Source organism: Metopolophium dirhodum, chromosome 1 (genome assembly GCF_019925205.1).
Source record: "Metopolophium dirhodum isolate CAU chromosome 1, ASM1992520v1, whole genome shotgun sequence".
Taxonomy (NCBI): domain Eukaryota; kingdom Metazoa; phylum Arthropoda; class Insecta; order Hemiptera; family Aphididae; genus Metopolophium; species Metopolophium dirhodum.
This window is the reverse complement of record NC_083560.1, coordinates 65,986,692-66,006,807: the sequence shown is the minus strand read 5'-3', so window position 1 is coordinate 66,006,807 and position 20,116 is coordinate 65,986,692. Positions and strand designations below refer to the sequence as shown.

The 20,116-nt window shown below is 26.1% G+C and overlaps 1 protein-coding gene and 1 non-coding gene across 2 annotated transcripts; one reads left to right on the top strand and one right to left on the bottom strand.

The window, feature by feature from the left end:
* Positions 1–6,208: 6,208 nt before the first annotated feature.
* LOC132937671 (U6 spliceosomal RNA) lies at positions 6,209–6,315 on the bottom strand. Its single transcript, XR_009663772.1, has one exon. It is a non-coding gene; the product is annotated as a U6 spliceosomal RNA (small nuclear RNA).
* Positions 6,316–14,249: 7,934 nt separating this feature from the next.
* On the top strand, positions 14,250–19,587 carry LOC132935516 (insulin-like). Its single transcript, XM_061002096.1, has 4 exons — positions 14,250–14,409; positions 18,533–18,676; positions 18,822–19,012; positions 19,342–19,587. Exons 3-4 carry the CDS (start codon positions 18,832–18,834, stop codon positions 19,527–19,529), a joined length of 369 nt encoding a protein of 122 aa, XP_060858079.1. The 5' UTR covers positions 14,250–14,409; positions 18,533–18,676; positions 18,822–18,831; the 3' UTR covers positions 19,530–19,587.
* Positions 19,588–20,116: the final 529 nt, after the last annotated feature.

Below are 20,116 nucleotides of genomic sequence, written 5' to 3'. Positions count from 1 at the left end.
TTGCTGTATAAAATTAATATTACAAGGTGATTTCTATTCTCTATTTTTTTTTGGTTAAAATATAAATATTATAAAAAAAGTCTTTGTTGTTATTTAACACCCTTCACAATGTATCTTAAAAAGTTTAAATTATAGGTATTTAATAAAATATAACTCTAATAAAACATATAATACAATATTTCACATAATACTTGATGAATATATTTATAGATTATAGGTACCTGTTGATGGTTAAAATTGGAATAAAAAATTATTATTTAATTTTTAAAAAACCTTATAGCATACCTTATTACATAACATACTTACGAGCAAAAACCAGGTAAGTCCGTATGTTTTATATTGCAATACAAATTTTATCAAATTTCATTAATTTATTTTATTGATTAGTATTATAATTATTTATAAAACTGTCATTAAAGGATTTTACTTTAGTTTTTAAGAAATAAATTAATTAATTTATGGTAAAACACAAAACAAATACAATTTTCGAAAACTTTTTTACAATTAATGAGCAAAAAACCAGGTAAGTCCATATGTTCCATACTTGCAAGATATTTTATAAGATCTAAAATTTATTTAAAATGCAAATTCACTTTACTCAACAATTTACATGTAATTCAAGATACTTATGTTGTAGTTACAAATAAAAATATAAAGTTTTAAAGTTTTGGTGAAATAAAACATGTCTCCTGAACAATTTCAAAAAGTGGACTTGTCTCGTTGTTGCACGGAGCCCTTCAATTACACCTATATGTTAGGTGTCGTGGATCACTGTATGGGATATGTTAAATTTTAATTCAATAGTATAAAATTACTGTATTTAAAAAGGATTCTGAGCGAACACGATCTATCAGCCTATATAATAGTAATATTTTTAAATTACAAAAAAATATCTAAAATCTAATCTTCGTTTAAATGTCTAATTTTGCCTAAATTTGAACTTGTAATATTAATTAAAAAATACTCTGATTTTTATATTTTGTGGCTGTACACTATAAAATACCTTGAGACATCTTGTTTTAAATTTTCAATCCTTAGCTACAAAAATTGAACATTTTATACATTTTTATCTACAAAATAATTTGCATATTTTCGTGGTTTTGATAAATTTTGTCAATATTTGAAAATTAAATGCTTATAAAAAAAACATGGCTACGTATCATTGAAATTTTTGGACTACTATTAAAAATACAACTTATCAAGAATCTCGTATTAAATTAAATTTTCAAATTAAAGATTTTTTATGAATTTCTCACTCAAGACAATTTGCACATTTTCGTGAAATGTACGTATTTTGTCAAAATTCAAACCTTAAATGCTTATAAAAAAAATCGTGTACGTATTTTTAATATTTTTCAACTGCAATTGTAACATTATATCAGGAGCCTTGCATTAAATTTTCACGCTTTTTTACACATCGAATAAAATTTTATTGGTATTTATAGAAAAAAAAACTAAAAAAAGTTGGCTAAATGGATGTCGCTCTGCTGTACAGTAGGTTACAAGTGGGTAACTGTAATGGATGGTGTTAAATTTGAATTCAATGATATAATATCATTGTATAAGAAAAACGATTCTGAGCGAAAACAGTCAGTCAGCCAATGATATTAGTATATTATTACCAAGTATATTAATTGATGATATCATTGTGAATAAAGTAATTTATATATAACCTAAACCTATTTACGGGTAAAAAACGGGAATTTTTACGCAAAATAAATTTTCCACCAAATCTATTTTGGTTTTTGATGTAACTCTATAACAAATTAACGTATACACATGACATTTTCATTGGTCATTTATATTAGCATTTTCTATACAGGATAAAATTTTAAAAATATTTTGATTTGTTTTAAACTAAATAAATAATTAGGAACATTTTCAGTTTCCAATTGTATTAGTCTTTTTTACTAAGGATGTCCATAAAACTTTATTTGTTTTGTAAAAATATGGAAAAGTCACGAAAATGACCAAATTATTTTGAGTTAAGAATTCATAAATCTAAGATTTTAAAATGTAATGCAAGATTTCTTATAAAATTATCTACCTTTATCAAAAAAAAAAATGTCTATTAGAAAGTCAAATTAAATTTTTACGAGCGTTTGAAGTTCATATTTTCACAATAATATGGACAATATATTCACTCGATTTCTCATGTAGCGGTTTTGTTATTTTATTGTTATTCAAAAACGAATAACTGTAGTCTGTAGATACGTGAACATTTTACTGAATGTTTATAATTTCATTTTCTATACAGCATACAATTTTGAAAATATTTTGACTCTTTTGAGCTGTTTACGGACATTGTCAGTTTTCAATTTTAGATTCTGAGTGAAACGATGAATGTATTGATTTTACAATGATGTGTGTTTTTTTTTTATTTTTTTTTTTATTTTTTTTTTTTATTTTTTTTATTTTTTTATTTTTGTGTCTGTGTACACGATAAGTAGTCGAAATAATGCTTCGATTTTCGACTTCAGTATCTTGTTCGATGGGAAAGTGAATATCGTTGGTGCATTGGGGAGGTCAAAATTTTAATTTCCCAGTAGTTTTCAAAAGCGATGTGAAAAACAAAAGAAAAATTAAGGAAAAACGGGAATTTTTACGCAAAATCGATTTTTAACAAAATCGATTTTGGTTATTGGTGTAACTCTAAAACAAATGACCGTAGATGCATGAAATTTTCACTGGTTGTTTATATTTGCATTTTCTATACACAATACAATTTTGAAAATAATTTGACTTTTTTTGAACTGTTTACGGACATTGTCAGTTTTCAGTTTTTTTAAATTTTTTTTCTATAAATATCAATAAAATTTTATTTGTTGGGTAAAAAAGCTTGAAAATTTAATAGAAGGCTCCTAGGTTATTGTTTCAAAGGCAGATGAAAAAAATTAAAAATCCTTAGTCACAGTTTTTTTTTATACACGTTTAAAGTTCAAATCTTGAAAAAATACGGAAAAATCACGAAAATTTGCAAATTATTTTGAGTTAGAAATTCATAAAAAATTTTCTTTTTAAATCTAAGATTTTAAAATCTAATACAAGATTCCTCATAAGTTTGTCTAACTTTATCAAAAAAAAAATGTCTACAAGAAAGTCAAATTAAATTTTTATGAGCGTTTTAAATTCATATTTTTACAACATTAGATATTCACTCGATTTCTCATGTACCGATTTCCTTATTTTCTTGTAATTCAAAAACGAATAACTGTAGATACATGAAAATTTCACTGAATGTTTATATTAGCATTTCCTATACACCATACAATTTTGAAAATATTTTGACACTTTTTGAGCTGTTTACGGGCATTTTCAGTTTTCAATTTTTTTAGTTTTTTTTTCTATAAATATCAATAAAGTTTTATCTGTTGGGCCAAAAAGTGTAAAAATTTAATACAAGACTCCTGATATATTTTTACAATAGCAGTTGAAAAATATTGAAAATACATAGGCACAGTTTTTTTTTATAAGCATTTAAAGATCAAATTTGGACAGAATTTATCAAAATCTCGAAAATTATCAACCATTGTAATTAATAAATTATAAAATGTTCAGTTTTTATAGCTAAGGATTGAAAATTTAAAACAAGATTCCATGTAAATAGATAATTCGGTTACCAAAAAATCTAAAAAATACACAAGCACAGTTTATTTGTATAGTCATTTTAAGTTCAAATTTGGACGAAATTACATAAAAACCTAGAATAACTATTTTAGTTATTTTGTTGTGATTGTATAATATTATTCGTGGGCACTTGAAACTTCTAATTTGTAATATTTTCATCGATATATTATGATGATAGTATCACGGTTTGTTGTTGATGTATAACGCGTTATATGTACCTAATGGATATTGTGATATGATTAATTTGGAATTTATTATAGGTCAATTTTTTTTTTAATACCATAGATAAGTGTATAATATGTCTTATACCTAGACTGACATATCGTCTCCACTCAGAATCGTTTTTCTTATACAATGATATATCATTGAATTCAAATTTAATACCATCCATTATACAGTGACCCACTTGTAACCTACAGTACAGCAGAGCGACATCCACTTGCCCACCTTTTTTTAGTTTTTTTTTCTATAAATATCAATAAAATTTTATCTGTTGAGTAAAAAAGCTTGAACATTTTTCTAGGTTATTGTTTCAAAGGCAGATGAAAAAAATTAAAAATCCTTAGTCATAGTTTTTATTTATAAGCATTTAAAGTTCAAATTTTGACAAAATACTGAAAAATTACGAAAATTAGCAAATTATTTTGAGTTGAGAATTCATAAAAATTTTTATTTTTAAATCTAAGATTTTAAAATGTAATACTAGATTATCCTAGGGCTGACGGTATTGAAAATTATTTTGCGGTATTACGGTATTGATTTCAATACCGGTTTGAAACAGTATACCGAAAAACCAAAATGTTTCGGTATACCGAATCCGAAATGATTCGGTACACCTAAATACCGAAATGGTACGGTTAGGGCTGACGGTATTTTCGGTATACCGGTATTTTAAAATTATTTTGATAAACGGCAATATTATAGTATATAATAAAGTATATAATGTGAAACAATAAAAGTAAAAAATATCGATACTAGTTAAATTTTATTTATGATTTCGGTATACCGAAACGGTTCGATTTTGTACGGTATACCGAAAACACCATCAGCCCTAGATTATCCATAAATTTGTCTACCATTATCGAAAAAAATGTCTACAAGAAAGTCAAATTAAATTTTTATGAGGGTTTGAAATTCATATTTTTACAACATTTGATATTCACTCGATTTCTTATGTAACGATTTTCTTATTTTGTTGTAATTAAAGAACGTATGACTGTAAATACTTGAAAATTTCACTGAATGTTTATATTAGAATTTTCTATACACGATAAAATGTTGAAAATAATTTGACTCTTTTTGAGCTGTTTACGGACATTGTCAGGTTTCAATTTTTTTAGTTTTTTTTTTCTATAAATATCAATAAAATTGTATTCGTGGGATAAAAAAGCGTGAAAATTTAATGCAAGGTTTCTGATATATTGTTACAATAGAAGTTGAAAAATATTAAAAATACATAGGCACAATTTTTTTTTAAAAGCATATTAAGTTCAAATTTTGACAAAATGTATCAAATTTAAAATTTAATAATTATTTTGTAGTTAAAAATTTATAAAATGTTCAAATTTTATAGCTAAGGATTAAAAATGTAAAACAAGGTTCTACGTAAATAGGTTATATATAAATTACTTTATTCACAATAATATCATCAAATATACTTGGTAAAATCATAGGCTGACTGACCGTTTTCGCTCAGAATCGTTTATCTTATGCAATGAAATTATATCATTGAATTCAAATTTAACACCATCCATTACAGTGACTCATTTGTAACCTACTGTACAGCAGAACGACATCTACTTACCCACCTTTTTTTAGTTTTTTTTCTTTATTCTAATTGTCAATAACATTTTATTTATTATGTAAAAATTGGTGAAAATTGAATATACGGCTCCTGATATATTGTGACAATAACAATTAAAAAATATTAAAAATACATAGACATAATTTTTTTATGAGCATTTAAAGTTTGATTTTTTACAAAATGTATCAAATTTAAAATTTAATAATTATTTTGTACTTAAAAATGTATAAAATATTCAAATTTTATAGCTAAGGATTGAAAACTTAAAACAAGGTTCCACGTAAATAGGTTATATATAAATTACTTTATTCACAATACCATCAAATATACTTAGTAATATCAAACACTCAACACTGTCTGATCGTCTTCGCTTAGAATCGTTTTTCTTATACAATGATATTTTATCATTAAATTCAAATTTAACACCATCCGGCATCCATTACAGTTACCCCTTTATAACCTACTGTTCAGCAGAGCGACACACACTTGTCCACCTTTTTTTATATGTTTATATTGTCACCAAAAAATCTAAAAAAATTTGTAAACACAGTTTTTTATAGATAAGTATTTTAAGGTGTTTTAAATTAGAAAATACCTCTAAATTTTCTAGTTTAAATTAGAAAAAAAATGTTAATCGTCTTTTGATTGTAGCGAAAACCTTTTTGAGCACAAGCGCATAAAAATCAAAAATTGTATCAAAATAATAGTGTACAATTTTCCCTTAGGATAATTATAAAAATACGATTTGTTGTAAATTTATGGAGATCGAACTGGCAAAAAAATGTGGAACGCTTCACGATTTTGCGTGTCATCCTTGCGCAGGGGCCATGCTAATCTTCTCTGTATCGTTCCAATTTTAGTATATGTACAGCCGAAGCTAGTACATTAAAAACTGTGTCAAATGTTCCTTATATATAAAGCAATGTTGCTTGTAATGTCACAAAGGAGAATCGGTACCTTTTACTCGAAACATAACGATTAAACCGCTGACCGAAACTAAAACACCAATAGATGGAGCTAGTTCTGTAGCCACTCATTCGCATTCACTGTTCGTTAGATTCACGGTCTTATCTTATCACGAACTAAACACTTCTACCTACTCAAAAACGTATTCTAAATACATTTGAAAAATGTACTTGGCCACAGTATTTGAACCCTTTTTTGAAAGTATCTGTATTTAAAATCAAATACTATTTTTAAATTTTTTCATTTTACTTTTTTTAAAGTGACGTCAAATTTAAACAAAATAATTCAAATTAGAAATTGTACAATATTTTTATTTTATTTATAGATCGTTCATCGCTATACTTTGGTGTATTGTAATATTTTTATTGGCTTATACTATGGTTATCCATTTGATTGAATGTATCAGTCCGTCTATTTCCTAATAAAATTGTAAATACGTTAACTCAAATTATGTAGGTATATAAAACTTAACGATAATCGATAGTTAATAATATAATATTACATCTATACATTATACACGCAACTCGCATTTGGTTATTCCTATCGGGTAATTCGTCCTTACATTATCGCAGAATATGGTTGAATAACATTGTACATTTGTAACCTTGTTAGTATATGATTTAGACAGTCTATGGAGTGTGTACTAGTTAAAACTTAAAATATCAAGTAATGCGTCATTACTCATTTGTATCGTACTGGTTTTATTATATTTTTTTAATATTTAAAACTAGATAGTGCTAAAATAAAAAAATAATTCAGCTTACTAACGATTCAATTTATCTATAAGGTCATTAGGCCAAAGTAAAAAAAGGTGGGCCAGTGGGTGTCGCTCTGCTTTACAGTAAGTTACAAGTAGGTCACTGTAATGGATGATGTTAGATTTGAATCAATGATATAATAATATCATTGTATAAGAAAAACAATTCTGAGCGAAGAGAGCTAGTCAGTCTATGATATATTGATATTACTAAGTATATATTTGATTATATTATTGTGAATAAAGTATAATTTATATTATATAAGATAACCTTTAAAAATTTATAAAATATTCAAATTTACAACTAAGACTTGAAAATGTAATATAAGATTACATTAAATGTATATAATATTAATATATGTAAAATGATAAATGATGGTCTCCGGAAGTTATAGGTTTGGAGACAACTAGACAAGGATTCTTAAACTATCTACTTATACAGTTATACAGTTAGCCTACGTCCTATGTGTTGTATTATTATTATAAATAATTAAAATGATCACATTTAATTTTGTGATTATAAAATTTTATCATTACTGTATAAATATAACAATCACAATAAATTAGAGTACACCATATATTGTTTAAAAAATATTAATAATTTAATTTTTTCTTCCACACGTAGGACATAGCAAATTTTCATTCACTAGTTTTGAATAGTGTGCTGTTAGTTTTTATATTAGGATGAGTTAACTCGTTATAAAACTTTTAGGTAAAAACTATATATGGGCTTGAACGTAGGTTTTTATTTGATATTTTAATATTAAAGCGAGATATGAGCATTTTTAATTTGGGATATTTCACATGCCAATATCTTGATAGTTGTTTGTAAATTATTAAATATCGGAAAAATCTCCAACCCTTAAGCATAGATATTGTTCTTACATAAAAGTTTGATTATAGGTTAATTTACTTTAATATCAAAACTAACAGCAAACTATTGGAACTAGTGAACTAAAATTTGATATGTCGTACTACTTGTAAGACGGAGACAAAAAATGCATGGGCAGCGTCCTCATAAAATGTTTTTATATACCTAGTCTAAAGATTGTAAACAAATTAATAGGTAATATCAATATTTAACCCCATTTCCAACTTATTGCCAGCATCGGTGAGGATTATTTTCCGAAATTCTGTTTTACATTTAGAGATTAAGTAGGTACCTACTACCTACTTACGTACAGTTTGTTACGTTTTTATACAAAGACCATGCTAAGACCATTTAATTTTTTTAAGGAGATCGCATCACACGTATTTTTCGTACGTTTTAGACCAATATAAGCAGTGATGATAAATTAAACATACTTCCGAATGTCCAATTTTAGTTTTTAATATATGTATGAATTCTTTGGCAAAATAACTAGGCTTTCTAGAAAGTCGATTTTCAATTTTCAATTTTAAAGGACCATACAATTTGGATATTTTTTTAAAAAATCTCATGAATAGTAATTGCATTACATTTGTATTTATTTTGAGCTTTTTGGGTTTTATATCAAAAAAGTGGTTCCTACAAGTACCTACAATAGGCTCTCTTTTATAGTTTTATGAAGTTTAAATCTATATAAATATTATGAATAATATTATTATATTATAAACATTAGGAAATGGGAAAAATATCTTCTTACAAATTGTACGATGAATTAATAATAACAGCAACAACAATTTACAATTACTCAGTTACACTACACTTGTCACTTAACAAATAAAAATAATGTAAAAAGAACAATTAATCCTAACTTGACTATACGTGACAGGTGCGTCGTAGGGTGACACAATTTATCACTTGCCAAGTCGACGGATATAATAAGTTAACTAAAATGTTTAAGAGGATGTCAGCGTACTATTTGTTTTTTCTCTCTGCAGGCCCATAGCAACATAGACAAAACGCATTAATGCAGAATTATTTTTTTATGTTTTTAAGTAATCTTTGAGTAAAATATACCTTTACAAAAACGATAGAGAATAATATTTTTGGAGGAATGACATATCGGTTTTATATTTTATTGTTATTTGATTTTGTATACGACTTTAAATTAAACAAAAAAATGTAAATTTATATTATGTTTAAATTGTTTTAAAACAATATTTAGACAAATCGATATGTCGTTCCCTCAAAAATATTATTCTCCATCTTTTTCGTAATGGGTGATTTCACTCTAAGATTACTTAGAAATATAGAAAAAATGATTCTGTGAAAATGTGTTTTTCTATGTTGCGCGTGGGCTAGAGAGAGAAAACAAATAGTGTGCTGATATCCTTTTAAAATAGGTAGGTCATAAGGGCGTTGAGCCGCGCGTAGATAAATAAATTAAAATATAAATTATGATTTCGCAATTTCCGGTTCAAAACTGGTAAGTATATCCACAAATTACGATATTCGTTACTAAATTATAATAATACCACTTGGGAAGTTAGTTGGCAAATAATACTAGGCATTATTTATAGGTATTATTACTTATTATTTATTAGTACTTGGTATTTTGTTCACGACTGTCAATACGTTGTTCAGTTTTGTTGAGACCATGTCTATATTTTATTCTGCTATTGGCTATATTTGGATTTATTTTATACACATATAAAGTAATAAATTATATATATTATTTATAATTTAATATTAGGCGATTTGGTTTAATCAGAATCAATTAATGGTTTTATTGGATTTTATTTTCAAGAAAATTATTATTGAATTTACTTATGATTGATTGTAAAATTGTTCCTGTTAATTTATTATTATTAATAAGCAACTAACTACAGAATCAAACTCATCACTAGAAAGTAGAAATACATATCTACAAAATGATAATATATCACCTGAAGATTGTAAAAAACAAAACTATTCGGGTTTCTGGTTAACCAGAATGTTTTATTCGGGTTTTGGTTAATTAGGATGTTTTGAAAACAGAATCATTCGGGTTAGGCATATGGGTTTTGGGAGTTTGATTTTTAAGGGTTTTAGGGGTGTTAGGGGTTCCGGTTAATTTTAGGTGCAAAGTCCTGTATTAAAGATTATAAGTTTTGTGTACAATTGTTTTAAATATAATATATTGCAGTCTCTATAGTATTTTTTTATATATTTTAATTGAAGAGTTTATAGTTGTGTCAAGTAAATTAATGTGTAGGTATATTGTAAGGACCACCCCAAATTAAAATACCATAAGAGTATACTGACTGTATAGCTATGATTATGAAACCGTTACTATAGTTGAAGGTAAAAAAAAAATACTGCTGATGTCCGTATGCATAGTCAATTTATAGAATAATAATTAATAATTAATTAATTTAAACTTTTAAGTTGTATTATTGATATGATGTTACCATATTTTAACTAATTTAAGTGTAATTACATCTTACTGTCATTACTATTAGCGTTAATTATATTATATATTGACATATTTATTAGATAGGTACTATATTAGGTATATATAATATATTATAGTATATATTATACTAGGTATTCATTACAATTATTTTTAAGTGCCTTAAGAGGACAAGTGAATTTTTCAATCATACCGATAGAAGTAGTAATACGATTATACTTTTGAAAAGCGATTTGAATTTAATATTATGTCCGCTTAAGATCGTTTAGGAAAATTATTTTAAATTTTGTTCCTCAACTATACATTTTATTTAAATGTTGATTATTCGAATTATAAATTGAATATTTTAAAATGTGGCCTGGTTGATCTCAGGAAGACCTAATTACGCGTTCATATCAGTTTACAGAAGTCTTATCGCGTTATCGGGTCAATCAGTAGGATCGACCAAAAAAACATACAAACAAGTATATATTTTTTGCCATCCACGCGCGCATTTGCACAAGGCCGTACCGAGGCGTTGACTTCTACAGTTGTACGTGCGCGTACGAGAGCACTCTGATATTTCTTTTACACAAGTCACACACACTAATAAATAATGATCACTTACTACGCACACATTTACAAGACCCACATGCGTATCAATTGAAAATTTCCTATTTTTAACTTCATAAATACTCTCCATTTGCAATCCTCTTGAGATGGCTCTACACCCACATGCGTTCTCTCTGTCTTGCAAAAACATAACATAGCAAATTGTATACGATCGGTAGATCACGTTTAGCTCTGTTAGTTGAAAAATTAGAGTGAATTGACCTCTAATAAAATTTAAAAGTCAGATTAATATCTAGTGAATGTCATAGAATTTTTTTTTTAGATTTCAATTTTAAAGCAAGTTATGAGTGTTTTTCAATTATAAATTGTTTGTGCATTTTTAAATACTCATAACTTGCTTTAAAATTAAAAATATCTAACAAAAAAAACCTATGACGTTCACTAGATAATAATCTTAACCTTAAATGTTATTAGAGGTCAAATAAACTAATTTTTAAACTAACAGAGCTAAACGTGATCTTCTGAGCGTACAATTTTTTATGTAATGCGTTTGTAAGACAGAGAAAACGCACGCGGGTGTAACCCTATTAAGAAACCTAGTTATTTCCGATGAGTGACAATATTAATTATAGTTATGGTAATGTTCATGAAACAAGTTTTGGTTGAATTGAATTTAAAAATATTTTTATCAAACCATGTTTTGATGATACCTACTTAATACATTAGTAGATTTGTTATAATATATATAATATGATTTTTATTTGTATCGTAAATAATAATAAATTTATGTATCATCAGCAAAACAAAAAAAAATTATCCATCACATACAATAGTACTGTTTTTACCTCATTTAATTTGTTATACATATATGACTAATATAACTGTCATTAGAGGTTTATCGGTGCCTTTATTTCTCTTGTAACGCTCTTGGTTTTTTAAAAATATTGAGCTAAATGCATGTTTGTAAGAAGTTAGGTATACAGTAGGTATACAGTCTATCATTAATGCACTTTTCCAAAACTTTAGTTAGTGTAATTGTAAGTGCTATAGGACGATAATAAATTTGTACAGTAATTTCTGTTCATTAGTTTATAAAATGGGATAGTGATGGTATTTTTGAATTTACCTATACCTACCTACCTATGTGGAAAAAACGGCTGTAGTAAGAACGAGATAAAAAATATTATGTAATAGTGTAAGAATATTGTTAATAATACTTTTTTTAATTTTGTTTGTTAACTCTCACCTATTGAACGTTCAAGTTTTTAATATTTAAAATATATTTTTTTATTTCTTCATTAGTAGGTATAGAATAAAGATTAAAGGAATATAATCATATCATGTTTTCAGTTTATTCGATATATTATAGCACCTATAGAGACAAAAAAGAATTTAAATTCATTCGCAATATTAATGTTATCAGTTAAAATGTTATTCTACTGATTTATGTATATGTTGTTTTCTTTATTGAGATTATTATCTAATTCAGGGGTCTCCAACTTACGGCCCGCCAAGCTTTTCGTACCGACCCGCTAAGCTATTTAATATTTTGAAAATTTATATGTTATGTTGTTTTTAATAGGTATATCAACTACTAAAAATAATACTTATATTATATCTTCAAATTCATTACCTCTCCATCTATACCATTTTGGCCCTTGATGCCAAAGCGTATCTCAGATTTGGCCCAACGCAAAAAAAGTTTGGAGACTCCTGATCTCATGATTTATTAATGAATTCATATATTTTTTTAGTATAGGTATTAATTTTTGCGTTAGAGATTTGATTGAAAAAACATGACGTTCTCTTCCTGTTTTTATAGTTACATTTAGTAGGTTCCTATATTTTTTATAATTCTCTTGTAATATATTATTAAACAGTAGATTTTTGAATTTTGGTTACAGTCTATCTCTATGATTCATAAAATTAATAATTCCAACTGTTATAAATTTTTTTTCAAGTTATAATATTTTTTAGTCATAATAAACTGCCCTACTATTTTGATTTACACAAACATTTACCAAGATGGTTAACACCGTGTAAACAATTAGATTATTATAATATATAATTAGAAAATAAATTACCAAAACCTAAAAAGAGTCAACGAATCAGTATTGTCAGTATTGTCACATGACATGAAAAGAATATTAACTTAACTTCCCGTCAATGATAATCAACTATACAAAGTTAAGTTACAACAATACACATTTCAACTAAATAAGTTAATAAGTTAAAAACAAAAATAATTAACGAGTTAAGTTAAAAATTAACTTTTTAACTTAACTTAAATTTTTTAACAAGTTAATGCCCACCTTTAGTTATTTGTACTATATTTCCAATAATATTAGTGAGTAAGTCAACTGCTTCATTTACGTCGTTTAAATTTAAGATCTCTGTCCAATTTTTATTATTTAAATTATTATTAAATTGTTTATGTTAATAACATTTTATTATTATTATCAAAAATATTACTTTTAATATTTCGTGAGGAATTTAGTTAGTACAGCGTTTGTATTGTAATGATCCGTAAACACGTATAATAAATGTGCCCATGAATATTATTAAAAGACTGATTATTTCTGATGAAAATGTGATGTGTTACTATTACCAAAAGTACCATTTATACACGATTTAAAGCCATGGCTACTAAGCAAGTTTAAATATTTAATACACATTTTATTCTCAATCATTATATTTAATATAATTATAAATATATTTATCCACAGATTATAAACCTAAGCATATCACGGATGATTGAAATTTGGAGATATTATTCCTTTAAGAAATCTTCTAAATTATTAATAAAATCCGTTTTATTCAAACTAGACGATGATTTATAGATGTATGTTAATTTAATTAAAATAGTATTACCTATATAAAATTTAAAAACCTAATGAGCTACATTGATTAATACCTCCAAAGTATTACATCATTTCCTATTATAGAATTTTTAAATGTAAACAGAATTTCCCTCAGATAGGTAGGTATATTTATTATTTAATGAGCTATAATAATTGTTACAATAATAACCTTTTATATCAAAGTTGCCTTTATCACTATCCAACCATGTTTCAGATAACATAATAATATCAAAATGTAAATTAGCTGAACTTAAAACCACTAATAATTCAATCAAATGTTTTCTGATAGGTAGATACCTCCTCCTAATGTTCAGAGAAAAGAGCTGAAAAAGGTATATTAATAAGCGTGTTAAAGGTTTTTCATTCATTCGTTACAAACGTCTTGTACCGAACTGTCACTCTCGTTATTATATAAACATTTTAACTGAAGTTATTTTAGTGAATCGTTAAAACTTTTTTTTAAGCATTAATACTTTAAATGTATTAAACAAAAATCAACATTTTGAAGAACGTGTATACAATTAGGTATGTATTTTAATAACTTGTCTTACTTCTTGTTTTCTTAATTTAACTCCACTAGAATTTTACCATACAAATTTTTAACTACCTATATGTTTTCAAAGTTTCTTTTGCCTTCCAGGATAATTTTTTACAATTTTAACTTGTTATATTTAAATAAGATAATTTGTTTTCTTTTGTAAATCGATCATTGACAGATATTTTATCTTTAGAAAAGTTAATATGTAGATTATTAGACATTAACAGATTTTTATTTTTATAACGTAGTATTTTGACTTTATATTTTATAATAGAGTCTTTTATATTTTCGTCAGTGAGTTAATGGCTCTATACCTGTAATTTCAACGTATTTATTTAAAGAAGTTTGTTATTTGTTATTCAGCATGATTTTGAAATAATCAATTTCTTTTTCAAGTTAAGAGCTATTAACAGTTTTTACAAAAGTATCAATTTTCTTCTTGATTTCATCAAAGGATTCTCCATAAAAGTTAAATGAACTTTCTATTGAATCAACGTTGGTTGATAATAATTTAATTTTTCAAATTTTCAACTTAATATGTTTTTCTTAGGTGATATTATGTTTGGTTTACATAATATGTTTATTGTTTACATAATATGTTAGCATTACATTTGGCACACAGCATAATAAATACAGGTACCTGTAGGCATAAATACTCGACTGTTGCACATGACCGGGTTCAATGAGTACTTAGTAGATAAGAACTGAAACTAGATATTTTAATATTCAAACAAAAATAATGAATTAAGGTATTTTATTGTAATTTAAAGGTATTATTCGTGAACTTGAAACTGTTAATGAAAAGGTACTTATGTATATGTTATTATATTTTAAACATACATGGAATTTTATAATGCTAGGATTTTACAATGTTTTAGGTAAAAATTAATTCAACCTATAGGTAAGTAGGTACTGTATCTATCTAATTGTAAAATAAATTACTTCGATAACAATAATATCATAAAATATACTTAGTAATATTATAGGCTGACAGACCGTGTATTCGCTCAAATCGTTTTTAAAATGCAATGATTTTCCACACATTACAGTGATGGGCATCATTCGATTGCGTCCCGTTTTAACCTTTTATACCTATTTCCATTGCGTCCCATATTATAATATAATATAAGCATTCGATTACACTATTTTAGTATGATTTTAGTAATGACTATTGAATACATTTGTAGTTCTAGGATCGATAGGTTGGGAAATTAATAGTCATAATTAGTTATTATTTTGTCAGTGTTATCAAATAAATAACAATGTAAAAGCAAATAAATATAAACCAGTCCAAATATATACGATTAAATAATTAAAATAACATCTTCTTGACATCTTAAAAAAGAGTTTTAAGTGAAATAGTTTTAAGGTATATTGTAAAGGCCAAATGGGATCAGAAAATATAATCAGAGCTTAAATTTAAAATAAATATCTCGTCTTTATGTTTTCGGATATTTAAACGTTATACAATTTTAATGTTTATCGTTATTGTACTTTCAAACGTTATTTGATTTTTTCCGTTTATCGTTATTATATTTTAGATTCTGAGCGGAGCGATGAATATATTGATTTTACAATTATGTATGTTTTATTTTTATTAGTGTCTGTGTACACGATAAGTAGTCGAAATAATGCTTTGATTTTCAACTTAAATATCTTGTTCGATGGGAAAGTGAATCTAGTTGGTGCATTAGGAGGTCAAAATTTAAAATTCCCAGTTATTTTCAAAAGCGCCGGGAAAAAACGGGAATTTTTACGCAAAATTGGTTTTTGACAAAATCCGATTTTGTTTTTGATGTAACTCTAAAACAAATGATCGTATATACATGACATTTTCACTGGTTGTTTATATTAGCATTTTCTATACACGATACAATTTTCAAAATATTTTTATGTGTTTTGAACTGTATACGGACATTTACAGTATCCAATTTTCTTATATTTTTTTTATATGAATGTCAATTAAATTTTATTTGTTGGTTAAAAAAGTTTGAAAATTGAATACAAGGCTCTTAATATGTTGTTACAATAAAATTTGAAAAATATTAAAAATCCATACTCACAATTTTTTTATAAGCATTTAAAGTTCAAATGTTGACAAAACACGTAAAAATCACGAAAATGTGCAAATTATTTTGTATGACCGTTTAAAGTTCATATTCTTACAACATTGGATATTCACTCGATTTATCATGTAGCGATTTTGTTATTTTGTTGTAATTCTAAAACACAACAAATAATTGTAATTTCTAACTCTTTGTTTACCACCATAGTATTCATCAATATTTATAAATCACTATTATAACTTATAATATTCATACTTATATAGACTACACGATTTAAAAACAATACTAATGTTAAGTTAACGCACAAACGTTATTTGCAATTTTTTATGTTACATAGGTTTACGTTTATTGTTTATTTTTAATCATTAATTATGATTAATGATATATTATATTTAATGATATTAGATTATTTTCGTTTTTCGTTTATTTGTTTATCAATAAATTCTTGTTTTTTTTTAAATACTTCGCTCTGCGTTTTAGGCATACTATGAGTTGTAAATTAAATTGCTACATTGCTTCGTGATTATAATAATATAAATCGATAAGAGTATACCGGCCAAGAGATAAAATTTTCGTAAACTCATCAAGTAAAACCAATTCGTGTTTAAATAGATCGATACATCATATGGGCCAAATATATTAGGTGTATTTAACGCTTGCCTACTATACAAAAGGATAGGAAAAGGTAGGAAAAAGTTAAGTAGGTTAGTTAAATTAAATTTGTAATATCTCAAAAGCGGCGTCCTTACGTCTAAGGCTTGCCTGATATTTTGTTCAGAGATGTGGAATTGATTTCTGTATATGTTTTCCGAAAATAATTCTGTTTAATTCAAAATAAATTTTGTTGGCGGACATTATTTTGTTCGATGTGACAATAATTCTTCGCGTGTAAAATTTTTACAAGAATGCAAATAATATGTAATTTCGTACAGTTTCAATTTCAAATGTCTACTGGAAAATAATTAACACATTTTCGTGATTTTAACAAAGTTTGTTGAAATTTTAACTTCAAATGCTTTAAAAAAAATTGTATTCAATGTTCAATAATTTTAACCGAATAACTTTCTTTATCGATATTTAATGAGCGACTATCTATTAAATTGTCAGTTTTTATATCCAACATGCAATTTTTATCGAAATTCAGTGGCCTATTTAAGGGGGTCAAGGGGATCACCCCCCCCCCCCCCATAGGCTGTATAAAATATGCACAATATTTTTGAGTCTTAACTTAAGGACTTTAGCTTTAAAAGCGGGGCTACTGAATAAAATCATATCCAATCGTATCCCCCCCCGCCCCATTACAAAAACCTAAATACGCCGCTATCGGAATTCATAGAATAAAAACTAAAGAAAAAATATCAAAGTAAAATGTCTATAAATATCTCAAATCAAAGATTTAAAATATTATGAAAATTTAATCATGGATAGAAAATGTTAATATAAGCTTATGTATCTACAATAATAATTTATTTTTGAGTTAAACCAAAAAAATGATTTTTAACCAATAATACGTCTATGTTGTTCATGCCATAATCAAACTAATTTAAATACCTATACTAAATCCTAACCTTACACGGACATGCGTAGTACCGATTTACAGGTAGCTTTTGAGTTTAACCAAACACTCAAAAACTCAAACAATAGATTGGTTCTAGCCACAATTCTAGTTCAAAATGTTAATTCATTTTATGTGTATATTGATAGTAGGTCATATTTTAGTTACAAATGGGATGAAAAAATATTTAGGTACCTAATATATTGGTTATTTTACTAAAAGTCAACTGTTTTGAAACAAGATAATATGTAAGTATGTGATATGTGATGTGTGACATTTTGACATTTTGACATGTCATTAATGATATTTTATTTACCTTTAGAAGTTGTAATTGGGTAATGGGAAAATGTAATAACAATTATTAAACCATCTACATTTAAAATCTGTCAATCAAAAATTAAATTAATTTTCCCTATATAAATATTAATAATATTGACCCTTGTTCAATCATCACATTAATGTTACTTGATGTGTTTTAATTATTTTCAGTTATTGGATCTTTACTTAGAGCTACCGCGTTATATTAAAACAGGGACGAGGTCTATATATAAGACCAACAACGACTGACGATCATCAGTTCACCACAATTCTACAAACCATACCCACACTTATTTGAACATTCATTTAAGCAAGGTATGTAGTTTTTTTTAAGTGCTTAGCCATAATGTTATAAGGATAGACAGTACTTTAGTTTGATATTTAAAAATTATATATGATTGTAACTGGCCGTTTATTTATATTACTCAGAACTTTAGTTAAACCTTTTTTTTAATTTTAGAATACCAACAATGAAGATAAATATGTATTTGAGTGTACTCCTCTTGGCATTAGTGATCGAAATTGTAACAGCTAATGTTCGACTCCAACGTTCACCTCAGCAATACTGTGGTTCTAAATTGGCGGACATCATGAAAGCTCTATGCAATAACAAGTACAATGTACCAAAAGGACAAAAAAGAAGTGAAACCGGTGAGTTCATCATTTGCGCCTTAAAACACTTTAAAGGTCAAACTAACCTAAAAATAACAATAATACATAATTCAAAATTCAAAATTAAATTCTAAGGTAGGTTTAGTTCTCTAAAATCATTGTTTTTGATTCAAATTTAAAGTGTTTACAACTTTACAAGATATAATACAAAATAATAATTTAAAAAAAGTTTCTCAGTGTAGGATTTTAACAATTATCTCCCCACGTGTTACTAAGCTATAGCAGAGAACAAAATGTACCTTCTTATTTACTCTATTCAAAATCTAAACATTATTAAAACAATACGAACTTTAATATTTTATCAACAGATTTTGATTTATGGGATTACAAAGACCTCGAAGACTACAATGCTATTGACTATCCATACCTAAAGAAAGAAGAAATGTCATTTATGCCCGCACGTTTTCGGCGCTCTGTCAAAAGAAGTATCATCGATGAATGCTGCCGCAGACCCTGCTATTTATCTGAACTAAAATCTTATTGTGCAAGTCAGTAGTGATTGACTAATTATTCATAAGTGATTTTAGACACTGAATAAACCATTATTATATAAACTTAATGTCTATTTATTAAAATCCATTCTTTATCGGGCTCCATATAGGGGGATGATTGTGCACATAGCATATTGTATATTTTTATGTAAGGGTAAAGATATTTCATACATGAACAATAAGTAACAACAACGTCTGACACTGAATTAGAGAGTATTAAATTTGAGGTGCATATATTGCTAATTGACAAAATATGTCATCTGGATCAAGCTTAACGAGGCCACAACGTAATTTGGATCTAGCAACAACTTTTAAATTTTGTGATCCTACTGTCAGTTAAGAATCTTGTTTTAATCAATTTAAAAATTAAAATATTCCATTTTAAACATTCAATAGAATAATCGTTTGTAATATTATATACCTACTTATCTGTTTTACCTACATTGTATTATAAAACAAATTAAATGTATTTATGTAACTATTACACTAATATAAACCTACCTATAGTGTTTTATTCACTAATTAAAAAATATGCAGACAATTATGGCAGTCAGATACCAAAAACAAATAAATATTTAATAATTATTTAAAT